General features: G+C 38.8%; 2 protein-coding genes, 1 pseudogene and 2 gene segments (V, D, J or C); 4 read left to right on the top strand and 1 right to left on the bottom strand.

Annotated features, from left to right (window-relative positions):
• Positions 1-8,454, bottom strand: part of aatka (apoptosis-associated tyrosine kinase a) — a 36,313-nt gene extending 27,859 nt beyond the window's left edge. Inside the window, exons 1-2 of one of the 4 annotated variants that reach the window (XM_042392926.1) lie at positions 8,150-8,454; positions 7,233-7,347 (exon numbers count right to left, since the gene is read on the bottom strand). In XM_042392926.1, the coding sequence (XP_042248860.1) occupies positions 7,233-7,314 (82 nt within the window). In that variant the 5' untranslated portion in view covers positions 7,315-7,347; positions 8,150-8,454. Of the gene's footprint in view, positions 1-7,232; positions 7,348-7,627; positions 7,860-7,942; positions 8,076-8,149 lie in introns of those variants that run through there. The other 3 variants (XM_042392925.1, XM_042392923.1, XM_042392924.1) reach the window with 3 other exon arrangements.
• A 2,014-nt stretch (positions 8,455-10,468) lies between these two features.
• LOC121883929 lies at positions 10,469-10,938 on the top strand. The segment is given in 2 exon segments: positions 10,469-10,508; positions 10,601-10,938. Coding segments are annotated over 2 exon segments (378 nt in total).
• Positions 10,939-15,110: 4,172 nt separating this feature from the next.
• Positions 15,111-18,368, top strand: LOC121884236 (immunoglobulin lambda-1 light chain-like). The gene is made up of 4 exons (XM_042392928.1): positions 15,111-15,225; positions 15,318-15,645; positions 16,924-16,955; positions 17,833-18,368. Exons 1-4 carry the CDS (start codon positions 15,186-15,188, stop codon positions 18,156-18,158), a joined length of 726 nt encoding a protein of 241 aa, XP_042248862.1. The 5' UTR covers positions 15,111-15,185; the 3' UTR covers positions 18,159-18,368.
• Positions 18,369-19,140: 772 nt separating this feature from the next.
• LOC121884237 lies at positions 19,141-22,379 on the top strand (annotated as a pseudogene).
• Positions 22,380-23,140: 761 nt separating this feature from the next.
• LOC121884760 lies at positions 23,141-23,707 on the top strand. The segment is given in 2 exon segments: positions 23,141-23,240; positions 23,333-23,707. Coding segments are annotated over 2 exon segments (378 nt in total).
• Positions 23,708-24,636: the final 929 nt, after the last annotated feature.

Genomic DNA, 24,636 nt, shown 5'->3' with positions numbered 1-24,636 from the left:
CACAGTGCCAAACTACACACCACTGCAATCAAATCGTCTTGAAAAAGAATGAGGGGGAGACGAAGGGGGGATGAAGAAAGGGTAAGATACAGTTTCAACTGCAGTGAGTATTCAGTACATTGGTTACAAATAGGGACATGTGTTATGCAAGTGTCCAATTGATATGTGGTCAGTGGCCACAGATTGCAGATGAGGTTGTTTAAACTTTCCCATCTATTCAACAGCACACATCATGGTCTAACATTATCTCTACACTTTGTTTCTACCCATATTGGAACTGTCTCATATGTTAGAGAAACATGTCTAGATAACACTAATGACCAAACCGCGTGTATTATTTGGAAGACTTTGGGAATATTTAGGCTGTGGAGATTAGTGTTGTATGCAACAGGAGGCCAGCTGCTGTTGTTATTTAGCCACTTAACTGCCTTCCAACTCTTTTCAAAGCTCCAAATGGGTAAACATGAAAATTTGTGTTAACATGTGAGGAGGAAAAAAACTCACACAGAAAGACAGAGTGCAAACTAGCCCCAAATCTCTCTGAGCATGCGTTTACATTCAGGACAGTGCTGCAGGGGCTCCTCCATCTGCCCTGCCTAGGCTGCACCAAGTGGTTTCCAACAACACACAAACTCTCACAAACACATAAGTGGAGTGGGAAGAATGGTGGGGGAGTGCTTAGGATACAGCAGACAGGAGAGAAGTGTGACCTTTGGGTGTAGATTTACAGGTCAGTCAGGAGGCAGCTGGAGCAGATCTGTGAGTCTGTTGCAAACAAGTCACATCCAGTTTATCATTTAACTTTCAAAGCTACACTGATATTCGACTGGAAGTTGCTGGATGAAATGTGTGTCTGCAACAGGACTAAAAAAATAATTCCAGTTAGGCAGAAAGCTATAGTATATAAACCAAGCTATACATTAATTCTGCATTGCTTTTCTGTAAATGTATATAAAATGGAGAATCATTACATTGCAGATCACTTGTTGGCTCAAGAGGGTAGCTCATCTTCGGTGTTAAGATGTCATTTGAACACCTGTTTTAAAAGACTTGTGATGAGAGACTTGTTCAATATGTATCAGTGTTTAGAGTTACTTATCTTTTTTCACTTCCAACAGCCACTGAGGGAGCTACAGTAGTGTGCTGCATACAAGGAGAAGTCAGCTGTGCTCTGACACAGCCTGACTTCCCAAGAGAGAAAAAGTGTCAGATAGCAACCCTCTGTTAGAGGCTGCATGAAGAGGAGAGAGATCATGGGTTAGCACACAGAAAGGAAGAGGGAGGGACAGAGGATGGTGTGGAGGAAGATGGAGGAGCAGAAGCTTAAAAGCTGAAGAAAAAAAAAATTGAAAAGGGGTCCCGGGGCTAAAAGCAAGAGAGAGCAAGGGGCATGTGATGAGGGAAAGCTGAACATAGAGGTGTGAGGAAACACTTTGCAAACACACACACATGCACAAATATGTCAGTCTCGGGAAGGGTTGACAGCAGAGGGAACAGCATGGCATGATTAATGGCAGGGTACGGTATCCTCCACCGATATACATCCTCTCTGCCTTTCTTTAGTCCTGCTCTCTGTGAATGACTGCAGATGGCAGAGGGATGTGCTGGCCTGCAGAGAGCCATGATAACTGTCATTAACTGGGAGTGAGAGCCCAGGAGGACCACCATGGATCAGCATTACAGGCCTGTCATGTCCGTCCCCTGACAGCCTGGGCAAGGGCAAGCTGCTGGAAGAATGTGCATATTAACTCTGTCTTTGATGGGCGGGGTATTTTCAGCTAATTTCACAGATCGGCTAACTACTTGACAAAGGCATTGCATATAGTTGTAGCATTTAGCATCGATAATTAATTCATTTGAAACATTATCATAATTAATGTAAGCACAGACCATTGCAGGGGAGACTGGCAGCCTGTGCTAGCCTCTATTCTGCACTTTGCCTTGTGGGCTGCTGGGTCAGATTTTGAGGTAAATCTGCTGAATTGGGTGATTATTATGCAGCAAAAAAAAAGAATCAGAGCTACTGTTTTGCACAAATGGAACAAAAGCTGTTCACAGTTTATCACATTGGCAAACAGACGGTTGAATGAATGAATGGATTGAAAAACACGTTCATCCTCTTTAGTCAAGTAGATGGAAAATGTGACTCAAGGATCCTCTTTTGCAACAGGAAGCAACACAGTTTATGAAATTAACTGTAGGAAATTTTGCAGAACAAGCAATCCCATCAAATAGATGCTACTGATCAGAACAATTTTATGATTAGCTCTTAACAGTGACACTCTATGATCACAATTTATTTAATAATGACAGAGAAATGCTACATTAACACCAGATTATTATCATATTAGATCATACGTAACAAAAGTTGAAACAGAAAGTATGAGCAGCCCTGACGCAAGACTGATGCATTATTCAATTGCAAGGAGTACCAGCGGGAGTTCTGACTTAAAACAGCCCTGACTTAAAAAGCAGGGGCCTGTGTTGATGAGGGCGTGATGTCTAAGGTACATGTGAGACGGTAAAATTCGATCCAGGAAGTCCAGTTGTAGTGACAGAATTATGCATCTAAAGGTGGATCAGATACCACAACACAACACAACAGTTTACATTACTGTGGAAAGTTTTCACTGCTGCAACTATTTTATCTTTTGTCATGATAACTGCAAGGTAAACAGCAGAAATACTGCGTTCATATCACAAAGTAATCTTCCAGAAATGTGTGCTTGCATGTATGTGATTGGCTGACGGATGATACCATGTTGCGTTGCATCAACGCAGATCCAGCGTTGTTTTCACAATGTTTTTTTCAAGGACTTGAATGATTAATTGAATAATGGAAAAAATAATCAATTAATATATACATTAGTTTGTCATGTGCCACATGCAAAAATCACACCCATAAATTCAAAGAATCTATCAGAATTGTCATACCACACTTTAAAAAGCTACTATACTATATTAACTGCATTACCCTATCTTAAAAATTAAGAATACGATACCGTAGATGAAACTCTAAATTGTAAGATTAATTAATTAAACTGATTAAACAGTAACACAACTTTACTTGTGCACAGTTTCTATCCATGACTGGGGCATCTGCACACAGACCTGACAGAACACAGCTCTGCACACACACTCCAGTATTTGAGCCCTCATGTGTTTAGGCCTCTGGCTTGATGAACACAAATGAGATGCATGTGCAAACCATATGCAGACATAGAAATATGCAACTGAGAAAACATTTCAGCCCAGGTCTCATGATGTAGACAAAGGCAATGTGTGTGTACATTGGCAGCGTGTGTGTGCCTGTGTGTGTGAGAGAAAGAGAGAGAAGAAAAACTGAAATACGAAAATACCTAAGCAAAATACGTTAGTGTGAGTAATGCTGACTCCCATGCCCTCACTCATCCTCCCATATTTCTTGTTTTCCTGGTTGCTATTGTATGCACATTCTCCCACTCTGACACACATGCAGTGAATTCACACACTCATACTTTCCACCAAAATGTCTTCTGTCTCTCCAACCAATTCAGAGCTATCCATGTGATCACAAGAACGTGGTTACATATTCTTCTGTGATTTCTCCATCTTGGGATCATAAAGTCAAACCACTCCACCTCAACCTTGCTTCCTACCAAACTTCTCCGCTTCCATCCACCTCCATGTTGAGATGTTACTAAATGGCTCCCAGAGTGCTCTAGCATTTGCGGACTACAGTCCCCCAGTCTAAAACAGACATGCATACAATTGCACACACACACAAGCCTTCAACGAGTGTGACACCAAGTAAACCCACATCCCCCACATCATCACACACAGAGTAGAGGAGACATAGATGGTTCCCCTTCACTGCTTAAATCCACTTCATTCTTATTCTAGTTCCCCCAGGGGCAGACTTATGTAACTAAAGTGCTTGGTGTTACACATGGATAGATAAATAATCAAATAGTCAGCGGTGGCTGGCTTGTACTGACCCAGTCCTGGGAGGAGCTCTGAGAGCAAGTCAAGATACCGTTGTTAACATCCTTCCTCTCCAGCATCTGTACCTCCCCGCGTAGCCTGCAGTGGTGTGTCCATGAGTATGTGAGGACACGTGTAAGCTTTCCTGCATGTGGAATGTGCATTATGCATTATGTTGTAGTGTGCGTGAGTGACAGAAAACGTGTGTGTGCTACTTTGCGCCTACATCAAGATACCCACGGTAACACGCACGTTGGCTGCCACTGCCACCTCCAGGCATCAGTGGAGACTGCTGAAACACAGTCTCCCATGGTGCTGCACTGTCAGCGTGTCGGGTGTATCAGTGCTGCCTTCCAGGTCAGTCTATCTTTTGTTTGTCCTGGCAGTAAAGTGATGCATATTAATTCTGTATGAAGAATGCAGCCAAGTTTTCAAATACCCACCCTTCACACTCACACACACACACACACACACACGACATTCTCACATCTGTTCCCTCTCCTGATGCAAGAGCTCTCCGTGGTGCTGAAGCAGTAGTAAGCCAGGTGCTAGCTGCGATTGTCATTGGTGCAGAAAGCCACACGTACGGTAGGCTACTCTCCCCGTGGCAACACAGAAAAAATCCAAGCCCCAGCCGAGGCTTATGTAGATCTACAATCCTACTATGGTATGTCTGTCCCTGCTGATGGCTTACATAATGCCATGCAATGTGACGACTGACCTGGCCCCCATAGTTGTTTTCCTCTCTCTGGGTGTGTGTTTGCACATGTGTGACTGTTTGTGTGAGTGTGTGCAGAGGTAGAGCACACTATGTTCTTACATAGCCCTAGGCATAGGGAGGAAGTGCAGCTGTGGAGGATGGCTTGAGGGGTGCTACAGTTCAAACACTATCTGAATTTGAGATTTGATGTCAAATCAATCCAGTGTGTGTATTTGTCTATAGATAGAGATAGAGATAGAGATAGAGATAGATAGATAGATAGATAGATAGATAGAGAGGATATGTACATAGCACACAACTGGGCTACATTATTAAACAGTTTGTTAAAACACAAAATGGTGTAATTATGTAGTATCTGATGTGTTTCTGATGCTGCCTTCAATTTTCAGAGCTCCAATCTTCTAGCTGTCTGACCACAGTCTGAGTATTGTGACATTTACTCATCACAAAACCATGCATTTGTTTTTATCAAACCAAACAATCCTCAGGTCTTTGCACTTGTAAATGTAAGTTTTATTCATCTGCTCGTTAGCCACAAAGACAGCATATTCAGCATTCACAGCTGATTGAATGCCGTTTCTCCCCAAATGTGTCCCTTCCCTTTAAGGGACTCTAGCATTTCTCTGTCCTTAGCACTGGCCATGAGAATGATTGGTTCCTCCTCACACGCCCCCTTCCATTGCCTAGGCAACATTGATTCTCAGTCCAATTACTGGGAAGGAATAGGATCACAAGTGAGGTGCTGCTCTTATGAGAAATGTATATCATTATGATAGAGGAGAGGGACACCAGCCTCAATTCAGACCACTGATGCCCCACCCTCTACCTAAAATTAACTGATCCCCCATGCATGTGCTGATTAGCTCCTGACCTGTCACTGAGGCTATTCATTCTGACACCAACGGCTGAGCAAAGGAAATGTAAATATTCCACTGCACATTCCTGAGGGGGAGGATTCAAAACCTGTGATCTGCTCCAGGAAGAAAATACCAAGACACAATTGAATTAGGAAATGCCCCAGAAGAGCCAGTTAGCTGGCGTTTTACCCATAATTCAGCTGGGAACAATTTATCTCGCTTCATATTAAAAGATTACACTCCTCTGGTAGGTTTGTATCATATCGCACTGCACAGAGCCAGGAATAGCAAGCTCAGCACCCACAGCACAGTCCAAACAAAGAATTGCTTTTGTCATTGTTTCCCACATATCTAAACACTGAAATGATCTGTTTGTCTTTGCAGCATATGGTAAAGAAGACAGAAGAGTAGCTGAAACAGGCCAAGCGTTATTTATGAAGAAATTCCTCAAAGCTGTCATGTCATATCAGTGCATTATCTTAGTCTTACATTACCAGTGATCTGGGTATTTATTAATCAAAATTTTTTGTATTCAAAAAAGCTATATATGATGGTAAAAGCATGAGCTCTGAATATGAAAATGTATGTCTTTCTATGGTGCTTTACACAATAAAACTGTACATTTGTTGACAGTCTAAATCGTCTCTTTTTTTCTTGCCATAATGTTGCACAATGTTGTTGCAATTGTAAGCAGAGAAACTTCCCAAATGCACAGCAGCAGCACACAACCCATTAATAACCTATCTGACTTTAAATGGAAACCTCTTTTAGTGTGACATCCTGACTGAGGAACAACAGAGATCAGATACACAGGATGAGAAGTGAAGAGAGTCACAGGAAGGCAGACAAGGGTGGAATAATTGGACAAAGAGGGATTTAGTGATCACAGAGTGTGTGCGGTTTGGGGAGGACAGATTGAGCCTGAAACTTGAGAGGCACTGGGCTCACCGTCATTTGTATGCTCAGCACACTGCACCCAGTGCAGGGACTCTCTCAGTCCTGTTTACACTTGTACACAGTTATTTATTCTGCTCTAATTCAAGCCCTCAAACAGGCTCTCTGCACGGCCATATGACGTCCTGCTCGGTGGTCCTGTAGCACTGCAGCAGCACCCGGGTTCTCCTTCGCCAAGGATCCCATCACCCTGACACCCAGGGGATGATTAAATACTGCATACAACCGTCCCCAAGAACCGCAACCTCAAACAACAGAAACATGCTCCTCTGCCAGCAGATTACCTCTATAATGTTGTAGTCAATACCACGCACACACCCTGATCACAGCACACACACACACGCATACAGTACACACCTGCACACACTCAGCTGCAGGGATGTACTTGTAGGACTATGCAGATTCAGTGCAAGCATAACTTTTAACCCTCTTGTCACCAAGCTCAAAGGAAATGATTGAATGTAAAACCTCCTTATTGAGCTATTATTTTGAGGTTTAGGCCCACTGTGGTGATGATGGTGATGATGATGATGATGATGATGTCATGGCAAGAACGCTGCAGCTGGTGAAAATGATGTATTCAGTGATATAACGTCAAGCCATGGTGTATGGCCTTTCGTCAATCACCAGATTCAGAGGAGATCACTCAGCCTGATCATGAAGATACATAAAAAATCACAAGTAGGTCTGCACCAAATGGATAAACGCCCTCATTCATTTGTCAGTTTGAGCCTTACCTGTATCAAAGTGGGAGCTGAAGGCAAAACTGGGATTGAAAAACGCTGAAGACATGACAATCACATGTAGGGCAAAGACCATCCTCCTCGTTGCGTTGCAGAAGACAGCAAAAGCCTAAAGACAGAAAAGGTCAAGAATAAATTCCTGACTCAGGCGCGTTTCAGATTCAAGTAACCTTTCCTAGAAGCAGCAATGCGCAGCATATTATTCCACTTTAGAGAGACCCCCAAAATCCAGCTCCACCTTCAGCTCGAGCAGATTTGGAGACAGATGTTGACAGTCAATTCCATTTTAACACATCTGTTAGATTACTTGTTTGACAACAATATCCCGTCTCGCGCCTTCTTTCATTTGACTGTTTATCTGGACAGGTTTGGACGGACAGTGTACCTACTCGCTCACCCGGTGAAACGCTTATCCGTTATTTACACCGATTTTATACACTGGAAAATCTTGACAGCTCCAAACATTTGGTAATGTCCCATTTGCATGCTCTTCAAAATGACCCTGTGTTTGCTCCTTGTCCTGTACTACATGCAACATGCCGTAACTGACAGATAAGCTGCTTCATTTTAACAAGATGCGTCGGTCAGCGATGCGCATTTGCGTTTCAGCTTCGGCACAGAGCGACATCTTGCACCAGTGTCAAGCACAATAGAGCGTCCACGCACTTCCGTTTAGAGCTTTCAAACTAAAACGTCATACGTACCAGAAGTCTATTTTTATCGTATTTTGAAGACAAAATCCCCTTGATTTCCGCAATGCTCCAGCTTCCCCTGGCACGCTTGACGCAGACATTTCTAGAGGAATCCTGCTGGTGTGCGTATGATAGGGGGTGAAGAGTCGTTTTGACACTGGACAATTTTACTGAAATTATTCTATGTTTTAATATGAACTAGCACAGGAATCACCATACCTACTCCTGGCACCCCACACCATCAGTGCAGGGCAGGAGGCGAAGATAAACACAAGCTCCATGGATAGGCAACCCCACAAACATTCAGACAGCAGCCTGGTTGCAAGGACAACCGCATGCTTGGCTGCAGAGACACTGAATAAATGGTCCAGTGAGTCTGCTGCCGAGTTCATCGTGGTCTGATTGCTTTGTCGCTGTTTAATAACGCCGGCAGCATCAGCATGCAGGCAGACATGAAAGCAATGAGAAGGTTTTTGAGGTAGTTTTCCACAATCCAGCACTGAGTCACAGAAACATACAAACAGGTTGATTTAATTAAGCACAGCAATGTAGGAAGTGGTCAGGTGACAGGTGAAAAATTAACAGGGACGACTAGTGGACAGGTGAGGAATAGCAGAGTCCTTTGCGAGGGAGGCAGGCCGCACATACGTCACCATGACGTAAAATGTGGCCAGCATTGTTTAATTAGCCTATATCACATTTAATAATAAATAAAATTAGAGCGGCAACGATTAGTAAATTAGTCAATTAGTCAATGGACAGAAAATTAATCATCAACTATTTTGATAATTGATTAATTGTAGTAATTTTCAAGCAACAAAGTATTTCTTAAATGTAAGACTTGGCTGCATTTCTGGGTCTTCCATTATAGTAAATTGAATATTTTGGGGTTGTTGATGTCTCATTGGGCTTTAGGAAATTGTGATGCGTATTAATCAATTCATCACAAGAGCAATTAGCAGATTAATTGATAATGAAAATAATTGTTGGTTGCAGACCTAACTGAAACAAAAGGAATTCCCATTCATTTGACAAGGGCTGGTAATTATGGTATTTTAAACTGATATATGCCAAATCTACTCATGCTAAAAAACAGATTTTGCATTTGTGTTGGTAATTTTCTTCACAGTCAGTCAGTGTGGATCATTTTGCAGTCCACAGGGATTTGCTGTATGTACACTATCTAGAACTTGGATGCACAATCTTTATTGCTTTAGAAGTGGTGTTTGCTGGGGTCTGCTTGACATGTGCTCTGAATCATGTTGGCTCTGTGGGACTCCCGAGTTGTAATCCACAGTAGGTTGTCTGTTCGGTAGATTTGTGCAAACTGTAGATTTGCGCAAATCTGAACTGTAGATTTGTCTGTATACTTCAGACACCAATAATCTTAAAGCACGAGAAATCGTACAGCATATTGCTTAGGTTTTTATTGATTTTATTTTCTCTCTCCCTATATTATTACCTCTCTCTCTCTCTCTCTCTCTCTCTCTCTGTCTTTCACACACACACACACACACACACACACACACACACACACACACACACACACACACACACACACACACACACACACACACACACAGATGTTTGCTACTGGCCCTCTGCTGGTTGTCAGCAGTAAAACAGATAAAGTCATCGGGTGAAAAAAAAGCAAACTGCCACCATATGCGCTCAAGCATTAAAGTAAAATCCGCATTTTCCAAATACTAGACATTAATTTAAGTGCATTGTATCACTATATAAGAAAGTCTTCAATACATTCTTTTCACTTATTTCTTTGAACATATGTAATATTTTATTGTTTGATCTTTTTTACACATATGTTCCCACCAAGATAACACTGGAACATGATGATATATTTATATATATATATATGTATATACACAATAGTGTTATTATGTTGAAAGCACACTAGAGAGCAGCACAGGACTACTATTAGACAAGCAAGGGCACCATGTCTGTTTGGAATAGTTAAAAAAAAAAAAAAAGCACCAGACAGTCAAGTGTCATTTTCAACTCCTCCCTCTCTACTGACTCAGGATGCACCTGCAGGCCTCCTCTCTTTATTTAGCTTCATGTAAATTAATAGATTACGTGTGAGTTCTCTGTAAAACTGTCCTTAACTGGAAACAGAGAAACCCACTGATATTTGAAGTATTATCATATAATCAGTAGAAGTTGGCTTACTTGTTATGTGTTTATTGGTGTACATGTGCAGAGCCACAGCTTATATCCTGCTATATAAAAAAATCATATACTTAGATGCATGAATCCCATTTGACAAAGTAACACCTCTATTACAATACAACTTTATTTACTTTATTTAGTTTTCAAATCATGACCTTGTAATGTTCTCTCCTCAGAAGATAAGAGACCTGATTGAAACTAAGCTCCTCCTCCTGTCAGTCACTCTCAGTTTCAGTGTTGTATTAAATTGCTCCTCCAGCACCTCCTCTCCTCATCCTCCAAACCTTCTAATCTGTCAGCAGTAAGCTCGCTTTCCAAGTTACAAGGCCATTCTCAGCACACACTGACAACATGCTGGGGACCCTCTGCACTCTCATCACTGCTCTTACATGTAAGGAGGCTGACTTACTGCAGCTTTGACCTCATGTTGGATTCATCAGTCTGTGTGTTTCTCTTGACTCCATGTCATCTTGTTGTTTCCAGGTGTGATTGGTGTGACGGTGGTGACACAGAAGCCTCCTGTTGTGACGCTGAGGAAAGGAGAGACAGTCACCATGGACTGTAACCTGGGAGCTGTTACTGACAGTGGTGCTCGCTGGTATAAACAGATTCCAGGAGGAGTTCCTCAGTATGTTCTGAGATTTTATCACAGCTCGAGCTCTCCAAGCTATGGTTCTGGTTTCTCTTCTCCTAAATTCACATCTAATCATCAGTCAACATCAGATTATCGACTGATCATCAACAACGTGGAGGAGGGAGACGCAGCAGTCTATTTTTGTGCTACATGGGACGACTCTGCTAAGGAGGTTGTATCACAGTGATTTACACTGTGAAAAAAACCTCCTCACTTAATACTTCTGCTTTTTGAGTCAATTTCTGCGGATGACCAAATATATCTCTATTGTTTTAGTAATAATGATAATAATAATAATGAACTTTATTTATAGAGCACTTTTTATACAAGAGATGTAGCTCAAAGTGCTTTACAATAAAATAAAATAAAAAATAACTAATAGTGCAACATATTAAAACAAGGGCAAATAGAAAGACAATAAAATTAGACAATAACAAGACACAGAGCCTGCATCTCTTATAGCTCTTGGGAGGGTATTACATAATTTTGGAGCATAGTTAACAAAAGCTGTGCTGCCTATTTTCTTGTGCGTATAATTGTGTGTTTTTAAAAAACCCAGTAGTAGAAGATCTAAGAGCTTGTGAACAATTATAAAACAACAGCAAGTCTGCAATGTAAGCTGGTCCCAAACCATTAAGAGCTTTAAAAACATGCAAAAGAACCTTAAAATCTATTGTAAAAGATACTGGGAGCCAATGGAGTGCAGCTAGAACTGAGGTAATATGCTCTCTTTTCCTTTTTTTGGTTAAAAGTCTAGCAGGACATTTCTGAATAATTTGTGATATTTTTTCAATTGACTGCTCCAAAAGACAAGTAAAAAAAGCATTGCAATAATCTATTTGAAATAAAAGCAAGAATAAGTTTTTCTACATCTTTATAGGAACAGTTGTACCTTGGCATTGTTTGCTGTTTTGGTCACCTCCTTTATGTGTAAAGTAAAATGTAGCTCTCAATCTAGAACATTGCCCAGGTATTTTACTTCTGATTTAATCTCAAGAGCCAGACACCCAAGTTTGCAAGAGAGTGGATCTCTTGTAGCTTGGGGACCAACTAAGAGTATTTCAGTTTTATCTTCATTTAGTTACACGAAGTTATTGCTCATCCAATTTTTGTACTGGCAAAATAAAGTTTGGTCACTTTTAGCTTTAGATATTAGAAGGGATGTGTCTGCATGATTCAGATGAATGTTGTGTGAATGTGACAGGTGGAGGTGTATCAGCTTTGAAACTGAAAAAAATATTTTTAAAAACTCATTCAATAAAAAAAAGCATTTTGATTAAAATTTTTTGAAAAAAAAGTGCATTAATTTGTACTCAGGAAAACATAAGTCAAGAATAGTTTACCTGCAATAATTTGACAGTCAATCCAGAACACACAGATGATAAGAAGATATATTTCCAGATTATACCTACTGTATCCAACATTAAAACTTTTTATTACACTTAATCACTGTGACTTGAATTATTTCCAAAATTATTTCATCACAGAACAAACACAGTCTATTTTTTTAGGGTCAATACATACAGCACACTCAAACTTTCTACATTGTATTGAAAACATCCCAGTGAAAACATATGAATATCGTTCATAATGAAGTTTTCCAATGTAATTTTTCACACTTTCAGCAGCACCAATGAAATTAAGTTCACTTTCATCATATTAGGGCAGGCAGAAATCTCAGAGACAGATTTCTCTGAACCTTGGCACATAAAACAAAGTATCTGCTGGATAACATAAGAGGTAAGTGAGAGAAAAAAAATGGTGATTTCTGAATTTTCCTCTCTTTCATGAATACAATAACATGAAATCAAGTCTTACAATCACTTTTCCTTTAAGAAACAGATGGCATATTATCTACATCTTTATCACCATCACGTCTACTGTTCCAGTGAAACAGAGACCGTCACTGGTAATATCATTAAGAAGATGCGTATCTAAAGTACACATGTATGGAAACAGCTTGTCAGTGAAAGTGTGATGGAAAGTGTGTATGTGTGTGTTGATGTCAGGGTCAGTGAATGAAAGCTTTCCTTTGTTCCAGTCCAGATGTACTCTGATCTTCTGGGGGTTTCTCCTAAGTGGCAGATTTATGCCTTCATCTGACAGGGAGAATGCGATGTATTTATCATGAGACCACCTCCTTCATCTTGTCCCAAATGATGAAGGTCAGGTTCCCCAGGTGTTTGGCCACATATCAGAGCTCCTGGATGCAGCTGTGGATCATGCAGCAGGGGATACTGGACTCTTTCCACTGTAGCCTTGTAGTTGTGGAGGAATGAGACATCTGCAGCTCTCAACTCCTCCCTTGTGACTCTGATTGTGTCTGAAACAGCTGCTATCGCTCTATTTGGAGCCTCAATCTTCTCCTTCATCATCTGACTCTTCTGCTGCTCTTCCTCCCTCAGTACAGAGATCCTGGCCTCATATTCCTCTTCTAGAAACTGGTGAAGCTTCTTTAACTCCCCTATAATCTGCCTCTCTGCGTTTTGATCCTGGACCTTGATATGCTCTGCTGTTTGATCCCAGTGTTCTTTAACGTTATTAAATATCTTCAGCTTCTTGTCTAACGGGCATCAAGCATTTCTGGAGCTCCTCTCTTTAGATCCTGTGCAGCTTCATCAATGGGCCTGAATCTGTGATTGGTATGTTTTTTGGAGTCTCTGCAGATGAGACACACTGGCTGCTGATGATCCAGACAGAACAATTTGAGTTTCTCAGAGTGCAGACTGCAGAGAGCCTTAGACCCTGATGAAGCTCTCTGATTTCTCTTGCGCAAGAAGGCGTCACAAACCGGCTGAAGTGATAATATTTCAGTATTCCCTCCTGTAGCTTTACTCCTTGAGTAGAAGCTGTTTTTTTTTTTTGTCCCACAGTGACTCTTGTTATGTCTGTTGGCGTGTCAATTTGTTTTTGTCTTCATGCTGGAAGAATAGTGTACTGTGTTTCCTAGTTTGTCTCCAGTGATTCAGGTAAAGGGTGGAGCTTTGCTGGCAGAATCATGATGATCAATTTTAATCATTGCTCTTTTATTGCTCACTGGGTATTGTAGGCTGATCCTATATGAGGCTTGTTACTACAGGTCTTCAAAAAACAGACATGCAGGAATTCATTTTCAAAAAGAGAGATCTGAACAGAAACTGAATTAGGAACAGTCATTCCTGGTCTGAAAAGACTTGAGGATAATGTCCTGATCCCAAAATTTCAGTTGACCTGATAACAGACAACAGTGGCAGCAGCATGATGATCCACTAGTTTAGGAGCTGCTGGTGTGGAAGAGATGCAGAATAAACCAGTTGTTGGAGTGCACCATAAGAAGCTCAAACAAGCACGGCTATACCTGTTCGCACCACTGGGAGGCCCCCTTTCACTTTTTTTGAATATGAAACATTTGAAAATATAGATTCTTGTAAATTCAGAACATTGTTATAAGTGTGTGTTTAAAAGAACAACAGAAAGCAAAACCTGATTAATATTTCATCATCTGGTTTTAGTCGCCTGCAGTAGTTAAGACATCAGTCAGTGAAGCATCTCTGTCTCTTACTTCCCAGGATGCACCTGAAGGCCTCCTCTTCTTATTTATAACTTCATGAACTTTCCCTGACTGGCAACACATTGATGTTTTAATTATCATTCATAGACAGTTTACTGGTGTGAATTATGCATGTGTATGCATAGCCACAGCTGATATCCTGCAATGGACATCTCTTGTTTACCTCTAAAAACTTAAAATGTAATTATACATGAAGGTAATTCTTTACCTCCAACTAAAGCAAAATTTTAAAAATTATACATACAGTACTTGAATGCACAAATCCCAAATAACTGGGAGCCACACAGAGTAACAAATCCGTGAAAATAAAAAAAAAAACCAAAAGCATCAGACAGTCAAGTGTCATTTTCAACTCCTCCCTCTCTACTGACTCAGGATGCACCTGCAGGCCTCCTCTCTTTATTTAGCTTCATGTAAATTAATAGATTACGTGTGAGTTCTCTGTAAAACTGTCCTTAACTGGAAACAGAGAAACCCACTGATATTTGAAGTATTATCATATAATCAATAGAAGTTGGTCTACTTGTTATGTGTTTATTTATGTACATGTGCAGAGTGACAGCTTATATCCTGCTATATAAAGATTTCATATATATATACATACTTAGATGCATGAATCCCATTTGACAAAGTAACACCTCTATTACAATACAACTTTATTTACTTTATTTAGTTTTCAAATCATGACCTTGTAATGTTCTCTCCTCAGAAGATAAGAGACCTGATTTAACTAAAGCTCCTCCTCCTGTCAGTCACTCTCAGTTTCAGTGTTGTATTAAATTGCTCCTCCAGCACCTCCTCTCCTCATCCTCCAAACCCTCTCATCTGTCAGCAGTAAGCTCACTTTCCAAGTTACAAGGCCATTCTCAGCACACACTGACAACATGCTGGGGACCCTCTGCACTCTCATCACTGCTCTAACATGTAAGGAGGCTGACTTCCTGCAGCTCTGACCTCATGTTGGATTCATCAGTCTGTGTGTTTCTCTTGACTCCGTGTCATCTTGTTGTTTCCAGGTGTGAGTGGTGTGACGGTGGTGACACAGAAGCCTCCTGTTGTGACGCTGAGGAAAGGAGAGACAGTCACCATGGACTGTAACCTGGGAACTGTTACTAACAGTGCTGCTCGGTGGTATAAACAGATTCCAGGAGGAGTTCCTCAGTTTGTATTGTATTTTTTTCACACTGCAAGCTCTCCAACATATGGCTCTGGTTTCTCTTCTCCTAAATTCACATCTAATCATCAGTCAAAATCAGATTATCGACTGATCATCAACAACCTGGAGGAGGGAGACTCAGCAGTCTACTACTGTCAAACATGGGACAGCTCTGTGAGTGAGAACGCATCACAGTGATTTACACTGTGACAAAAACCTCCTCACTAAACACTTCTGCTTTTTGATTCTCTAAGATAACAACTGAAGCAATTATCTGTATAACACAATGCACAATTCTTCTTTCAAACATGTAAATGCTCCTTGTCGATTCTTACTATGATCCCTTTAACTATACATTTATGTATGCTTTTCAAATCTGCTTAAATAATTTTAAAAAAGAAAAGCAGCAGTAGTCCACATAGGGGTGGCGGTTGAATCCCTGGTTCTTCCTGTCCATGTGTTGACATGTCCTTGAGTAAAACACTGAACCCCAAGTTACTGCTGATGGCAACGCCTTGCATGGCAACTCTGCCACCATTGGTGTGTGAGTGTGTATGTGAGTGAATGAGAAAAAAAATGACATTTCTTTGGCTGTGAAGATAGAGGTGTGCTATATAAGTTCAGTTCATCCATTCACCATTTACAGTCAGCAACCAAATCCATCAACAGCACATTGAGATTACATGAATGGTAATTTCTTCAGCACAATGATAAAATAGTAATGATACAAACACCGGACAACAGATCATATATGCTATTAATGAAAACAGTCCAATATTTAACACACCACAGAGAGAAAACTTGAGAAAAGGGCAATAAACACACTGCATAGTCATAGCACACTACCTGAGGAGACAATACCTAAAAACCTTTAAACATGTTTTTTTTCTATGATAAATTATTGTAGATTTGGTTTAACGTTATGTATGTATTTGAAGATAGTTTACTGTATTGGAAATCTAGATAGATAGATAGATGCTTTATTGTCATTGCATATTAAAATACAACAAATCTTAGTTCGGCATCAGTCCACTCCACTTAGCAGCGTTTATATATATATATATATACACACACAGACACACACACACAGACACACACACACACACACACATATATATATACATATACATAGTCTAAATAACTTAAATCACCATGAAATCCAAAATGAATCTGATACAAAATTGCAGTTACTCATGGAAACAAACATTCACTTATTTTAAATTCTCATAAAATTGCAACATGATGATATTTGGACTTTCAACACAACCATGAAAGTAAAAGGCAACAGATAATATAAAATCAATCCTCAAGTCTAGATGTGTTTTGGAATATAAACAGACTGATGAAGAGAATGAGATGTTGACAGTGAAAGTTGGTCTCAACGGGATGTTTCAGTTTCACTCCCTTCATTAGTGAGAGTCAGGAGGTTTTTGTACAGCCATGTGTACAAACTGAATCACTGTGGTATTCGGACAAGGCACCAAGCTGATCGTGACAAGTAAGTACTTTTAAACTGATCATAAAACAAGAATCATTTCCCATTTCTGATGGATATTAGTGGAATGTATATGATTTAATTGTTACTTTTAACGGGTTTTAAGTGAAAATGTATTGATTGCAGTTTTTCAGCTTTGATATAGAACCAAGCTGTGTCTTTAAAAGACAAAGAACAGATGAACAGCTGATTACAATATTTGAAATGTTTTCTATACAATTCTCTAAAGTTTTTTGATTATTTTATAATTTAAAGAGATGTGAACCAACTCATTTACTATTTTAAGTTTTGAATAAACATTTGTTTTGAGAACTTTTAACATTACAACTTATTCCATCATTCGTCAGTAGAAATGAACATTATCACTGTTACTATCAATAGTTAATGACAAAGATATGAATATTAATCTGGTAAAACTTTAAAGATAAAATATGATTTAATTGAAATGTATTTTTGGACAATAAAATAGAGAAATAATTGTGCATTTAGCCCTTTTGAAAATATATTATTTGGTGAGATGGTTGTCTTATCTGATGTAACTTTACACAATGACTGATGACATTACTTGACATTGAAGTACTGTTGAGGGATATCATTTCTATGGTTAAATCATCATTTTCCAGAAGTAATCTTTGTATGTGTGAAGTTTGTGATGAAATGTTTCATTTCTAAAATTTTTGAAAATGAACTCTGCTCTTGTTGTTAGTGATGATTTCTAGATTCGTCTGATTTAAAACATTTTACATCTTGAGATTATTCAATTAATTATGAACATAAATTTTCCCATCATCCAATACTGTGTCAAACTGCTTAGTTTGACTTTTCTATTTTTCATGACTTTAATGCCAGTTTTGTATAACTGTCCTTCATGTATTTTCAGGCTCCAGCCTCTCTCCTCCTGTCCTGACAGTCTTCCCTCCGTCCAGTGCTGAGCTCCAGTCCAACAAAGCCACTCTGGTCTGTCTGTCCAGTCAGTCTGTGCCTTTTGCAGATGTGACCTGGTTGTCTGCTGGGAGTCCAGTGAGCAGTGGGATCTCTAGCAGCACCGCTGTTCAGCAACCAGACCAGACTTTCCAAATCAGCAGCTATCTGTCCATCCAGACGTCAGACTGGAACATGGACAAGGTTTACACATGTAAAGTGTCTTTGGGCTCCCAGACTTCAGAGAAGAACATCAACAAGTCAAAGTGTCCCGCTGAAGAATAGTAGAGGACCAGAATGAGCATTTAAAATCTGTTTCTTTACTGTTTGTGCTGTTTGCTCATAACAAGGTTTAGATGTTAGAAAAGATGTGTCTGCATGCTTGTAATAAATGTTGTGACAGTTAGGTGGAGGTGTTGTATCAGCTTTGCAGTTGTTACATTTTTCAAGACCTGTTTAATTAAATAAAAGCATTCTGATTAAAAAACAGTTTGTATTTATTTTTTGTCATGAAAATATGATTTAAAACAATAATGATTTAACTGAAACCTTCACTAGATTTTATTTTTCCTCCAATGTTCATTTCACTGACAGATGACAGACACATGTCTAGTTCATTCTTACTTGAATATGTATTATCATATTCATATAATTTAAGAATTCTATATTGTTATTGTGTTTAAATGTGCAATAAATGCATAAGAGGTAGCAAACTTGATGAATAATTCTTTATTTTCTTTTAGTCATTTGTAATAGTAGAGATAGAAAATCGGATAAATTGAGTAGCAACTGAAACTGAGTTTTCATCCTTCATCAGTGAAGCATCACTTCTCTCCTCCTCCCTCTCTTTCTTCCCAGGATGCACCTGCAGGCCTCCTCTCCTTATTCATAGCTCCATGCAAATGAGGAGGTCAAGTGTCAGCTCTCTGTAAAATAAGAGGGAACTGTAGCTGATAGAAAACACACAAATGTTTTAATCATTTTCAAATTACACAGTTTATCTTGTATGTGTGTGAATTATGTACATAAAGCCAAACCATTTTTTAAAGACTCCATCTCAAGCATGTGAATACAAAGATTGAATAACTGTATATATTTGAATGCATGAATACTTAGGAAGGTGACAAAGTAACACATACAGCATGAAAGCAAAACAGATCCAGCTCCTCCTCCTGTCAGTCACTCTCAGTTTCAGTGTTGTATTAAATTGCTCCTCCAGCACCTCCTCTCCTCATCCTCCAAACCCCCTCATCTGTCAGCAGTAAGCTCACTTTCCAAGTTACAAGGCCATTCTCAGTACACATTGACAACATGCTGGGGACCCTCTGCACTCTCATCACTGCTCTAACATGTAAGGAGGCTGACTTACTGCAGCTTTGACCTCATGTTGGATTCATCAGTCTGTGTGTTTCTCTTGACTCCGTGTCATCTTGTTGTTTCCAGGTGTGAGTGGTGTGACGGTGGTGACACAGAAGCCTCCTGTTGTGACGCTGAGGAAAGGAGAGACAGTCACCATGGACTGTAACCTGGGAACTGTTATTAATAATCGAGCTTGCTGGTATAAACAGATTCCAGGAGGAGTTCCTCAGTATGTTCTGTGTTTTTATCACAGCTGGAGCTCTCCAAGCTATGGCTCTGGTTTCTCTTCTCCCAAATTCACATCTAACCATCAGTCAAAATCAGATTATCGACTGATCATCAACAACGTGGAGGAGGGAGACTCAGCAGTCTACTATTGTAACACATGGGATGGCTCTGTGAATCAGGTCGTATCACAGTGATTTACACTGTGACAAAAACCTCCTCACTAAACACTTCTGCTTTTTGATTCTCTAAGATAATAACTGAAGCAATTATCTGTATAACACAATGCACAATTCTTCCTTTCAAACATGTAAATACTCCTTGTCGATTCTTACTATGATCCCTTTAACTATACATTTATGTATGCTTTTCAAATCTGCTTAAATAATTTAAAAAAAGAAAAGCACCAGTAGTCCACATAGGGTTGGCGGTTCAATCCCTGGTTCTTCCTGTCCATGTGTTGACATGTCCTTGAGTAAAACACTGAACCCCAAGTTACTGCTGATGGCAACGCCTTGCATGGCAAATCTGCCGCCATTGGTGTGTGAGTGTGTATGTGAGTGAATGAGGAAAAAAAATGACATTTCTTTGGATGTGAAGATAGAAGTGTGCTATATAAGTTCAGTTCATCCACTCACCATTTACAGTCAGCAACCAAATCCATCAACAGCACATTGAGATTACATGAATGGTAATTTCTTCAGCACAATGATAAAATAGTAATGATACAAACACCGGACAACAGATCATATATGCTATTCATGAAAACAGTCCAATATTTAACACACCACAGAGAGAAAACTTGAGAAAAGGGCAATAAACACACTGCATAGTCATAACACCTAAAAACCTTTAAAAACATGTTTTTTTTCTATGATAAATTATTGTAGATTTGGTTTAACGTTATTTATGTATTTGAAGATAGTTTACTGTATTGAAAATCTAGATAGATAGATAGATGCTTTATTGTCATTGCATATTAAAATACAACAAATCTTAGTTCGGCAGCAGTCCACTCCACTTAGCAGCATTAATATATATATGTATGTGTATATATATATATATATACACACACACACACACACACACACACACACACACACACACACACACACACACACACACACATATATATATATATATATATATATACATTGTCTAAATAACTTAAATCACCATGAAATCCAAAATGAATCTGATACAAAATTGCAGTTACTCATGGAAACAAACATTCACTTATTTTAAATTCTCATAAAATTGCAACATGATGATATTTGGACTTTCAACACAACCATGAAAGTAAAAGGTAACAGATAATATAAAATCAATCCTCAAGTCTAGATGTGTTTTGGAATATAAACAGACTGATGAAGAGAATGAGATGTTGACAGTGAAAGTTGGTCTCAACAGGATGTTTCAGTTTCACTCCCTTCATTAGTGAGAGTCAGGAGGTTTTTGTACAGCCATGTGTACAAACTGAATCACTGTGGTATTCGGACAAGGCACCAAGCTGAGCGTGACAAGTAAGTACTTTTAAACTGATCATAAAACAAGAAATATTTCCCATTTCTGATGGATATTAGTGGAATGTATATGATTTAATTGTTACTTTTAACGGGTTTTAAGTGAAAATGTATTGATTGCAGTTTTTCAGCTTTGATATAGAACCAAGCTGTGTCTTTAAAAGACAAAGAACAGATGAACAGCTGATTACAATTTTTGAAATGTTTTCTATACAATTCTCTAAAGTTTTTTGATTATTTTGTAATTTAAAGAGATGTGAACCAACTCATTTACTATTTTAAGTTTTGAATGAACATTTGTTTTGAGAACTTTTAACATTACAACTTATTCCATCATTTGTCAGTAGAAATGAACATTATCACTGTTACTATCAATAGTTAATGACAAAGATATGAATATTAATCTGGTAAAACTTTAAAGATAAAATATGATTTAATTGAAATGTATTTTTGGACAATAAAATAGAGAAATAATTGTGCATTTAGCCCTTTTGAAAATATATTATTTGGTGAGATGGTCGTCTTATCTGATGTAACTTTACACAATGATTGATGACATTACTTGACATTGAAGTACTGTTGAGGGATATCATTTCTATGGTTAAATCATCATTTTCCAGAAGTAATCTTTGTATGGGTGAAGTTTGTGATGAAATGTTTCATTTCTAAAGTTTTTGAAAATGAACTCTGCTCTTGTTGTTAGTGATGATTTCTAGATTCGTCTGATTTAAAACATTTTACATCTTGAGATTATTCAATTAATTATGAACATAAATTTTCCCCTCATCCAATACTGTGTCAAACTGCTTAGTTTGACTTTTCTATTTTCTATGACTTTAATGCCAGTTTTGTTTAATTGTCCTTCATGTATTTTCAGGCTCCAGCCTCTCTCCTCCTGTCCTGACAGTCTTCCCTCCGTCCAGTGCTGAGCTCCAGTCCAACAAAGCCACTCTGGTCTGTCTGTCCAGTCAGTCTGTGCCTTTTGCAGATGTGACCTGGTTGTCTGCTGGGAGTCCAGTGAGCAGTGGGATCTCTAGCAGCACCGCTGTTCAGCAACCAGACCAGACTTTCCAAATCAGCAGCTATCTGTCCATCCAGACATCAGACTGGAACATGGACAAGGTTTACACATGTAAAGTGTCTGCGGGCTCCCAGACTTCAGAGAAGAACATCAACAAGTCAAAGTGTCCCGCTGAAGAATAGTAGAGGACCAGAATGAGCATTTAAAATCTGTTTCTTTACTGTTTGTGCTGTTTGCTCATAACAAGGTTTAGATGTTAGAAAAGATGTGTCTGCATGCTTGTAATAAATGTTGTGACAGTTAGGTGGAGGTGTTGTATCAGCTTTGCAGTTGTTACATTTTTCAAGACCTGTTTAATTAAATAAAAGCATTCTGATTAAAAAACAGTTTGTATTTCATGAAAATATGATTTAAAACAATAATGATTTAACTGAAACCTTCACTAGATTTTATTTTTCCTCCAATGTTCATTTCACTGACAGATGACAGACACATGTCTAGTTCATTCTTACTTGAATATGTATTATCATATTCATATAATTTAAGAATTCTGTATTGTTATTGGGTTTAAATGTGTAATAAATGCATAAGAGGTAGCAAACTTGATGAATAATTATTTATTTTCTTTTAGTCAATTGTAATAGTAGAGATAGAAAATCGGATAAATTGAGTAGCAACCGAAACTGAGTTTTCATCCTTCATCAGTGAAGCATCACTTCTCTCCTCCTCCCTCTCTTTCTTCCCAGGATGCACCTGCAGGCCTCCTCTCCTTATTCATAGCTCCATGCAAATGAGGAGGTCAAGTGTCAGCTCTCTGTAAAATAAGAGGGAACTGTAGCTGATAGAAAACACACAAATGTTTTAATCATTTTCAAATTACACAGTTTATCTTGTATGTGTGTGAATTATGTACATAAAGCCAAACCATTTTTTAAAGACTCCACCTCAAGCATGTGAATACAAAGATTGAATAATTGTATGAATTTGAATGCATGAATACTTAGGAAGGTGACAAAGTAACACATACAGCATGAAAGCAAAACAGATTCAGCTCCTCCTCCTGTCAGTCACTCTCAGTTTCAGTGTTGTATTAAATTGCTCCTCCAGCACCTCCTCTCCTCATCCTCCAAACCCTCTGATCTGTCAGCAGTAAGCTCACTTTCCAAGTTACAAGGCCATTCTCAGCACACACTGACAACATGCTGGGGACCCTCTGCACTCTCATCACTGCTCTAACATGTAAGGAGGCTGACTTACTGCAGCTCTGACCTCATGTTGGATTCATCAGTCTGTGTGTTTCTCTTGACTCCATGTCATCTTGTTGTTTCCAGGTGTGAGTGGTGTGACGGTGGTGACACAGAAGCCTCCTGTTGTGACGCTGAGGAAAGGAGATACAGTCACCATGGACTGTAACCTGGGAACTGTTACTAATGAACGAGCTTGCTGGTATAAACAGATTCCAGGAGGAGTTCCTCAGTATGTTCTGAGTTTTCATCACAGCTGGGGCTCTCCAAACTATGGTTCTGGTTTCTCTTCTCCCAAATTCACATCTAATCATCAGTCAAAATCAGATTATCGACTGATCATCAACAATGTGGAGGAGGGAGACTCAGCAGTCTATTACTGTAAAACATGGGACACCTCTGTGAGTGAGTACGCATCACAGTGATTTACACCGTGACAAAAACCTCCTCACTGAATACACTCACTTCTGCTTTTGATGCTGTAAGAACGTTCACTAAATGTGAAACCATCTATTAACCAAAGCCGTATCCAATTGACCCATGTTACATGAGAAAATATTTCTAAAGTATGTCTCTACTTTATTCTACACAACAAAAGTAAAAGTAATAGTTTACATGAATCCATCTTTTCACTACTACAAACATTCACCCCTGCAGTGTTGAAGCTGTTACAATAACAGATTGTGGTTTAATCTTCACAAATAAAAGCAGCTTTAGACTGAAACCATGTTTGTGATCACACAATAAAAAAATGCCCAAATATCTGTTTTGTAGAAAATTATCTACACCATTAACTACAACTTCAGTATAATCTGCTTGTTACGTCTAGCGGAGCTTTAATGCACATAATATGACAACAGATTTTTATGGTTTAGGTTTCAGATCAATAAATTTATGATTTTCTATGTTTTCAGGCTTAAGTTTTGAAAAACTGAACTCCATCAAAAGGGTAATTTATTCTCAGACTTAACAAAATGGAAAGATTATTACAAAAATGTATAAAACCGCTTTTTATCTGCAACACTTTTTGTGGTTTATTAATGATGAGTGTTTGGCCTTACAAGATTTAGAAATGACAAATTCTGACATTAAAACATATTGTTATTTGTGTCCCAGTGAATATTGTTACAGTTCACACCTATTTAGTTAGAGGAAATGATTTAACTTTACTGTGTTTTACATTGATTGTTTTAATAAAGAGCATTTTGTTTGAAAAAAAAAAAAACCCAAATCAAATCTGATGTAGTGAGATTATATAAAGGCACAGGATTCTCATTTATATAATTATCAATCAAATAGCTACAGATCAAACAAATATGAAGCATTGAGTTCATTCATTACAAATTCACATTGCAATAATCTATGTTCATTAATTAATGATTTTTAGGCCC

The sequence above is a fragment of the Thunnus maccoyii genome, chromosome 18 (genome assembly GCF_910596095.1).
Source record: "Thunnus maccoyii chromosome 18, fThuMac1.1, whole genome shotgun sequence".
NCBI lineage: Eukaryota > Metazoa > Chordata > Actinopteri > Scombriformes > Scombridae > Thunnus > Thunnus maccoyii.
Note: the sequence above shows the minus strand (reverse complement) of the source record. Positions and strands in the feature narration are given on the sequence as shown.

Excerpts from the sequence above, each read along its gene's own strand:
- LOC121884236 (XM_042392928.1), top strand. The coding sequence starts at position 15,186 with ATGCTGGGGACCCTCTGCACTCTCATCACTGCTCTAACAT. Across the intron at positions 15,646-16,923 it reads AGCTCTGTGAGTGAGAACGC|ATTCGGACAAGGCACCAAGC; the intron begins ATCACAGTGATT and ends AATCACTGTGGT. Across the intron at positions 16,956-17,832 it reads CACCAAGCTGATCGTGACAA|GCTCCAGCCTCTCTCCTCCT; the intron begins GTAAGTACTTTT and ends ATGTATTTTCAG.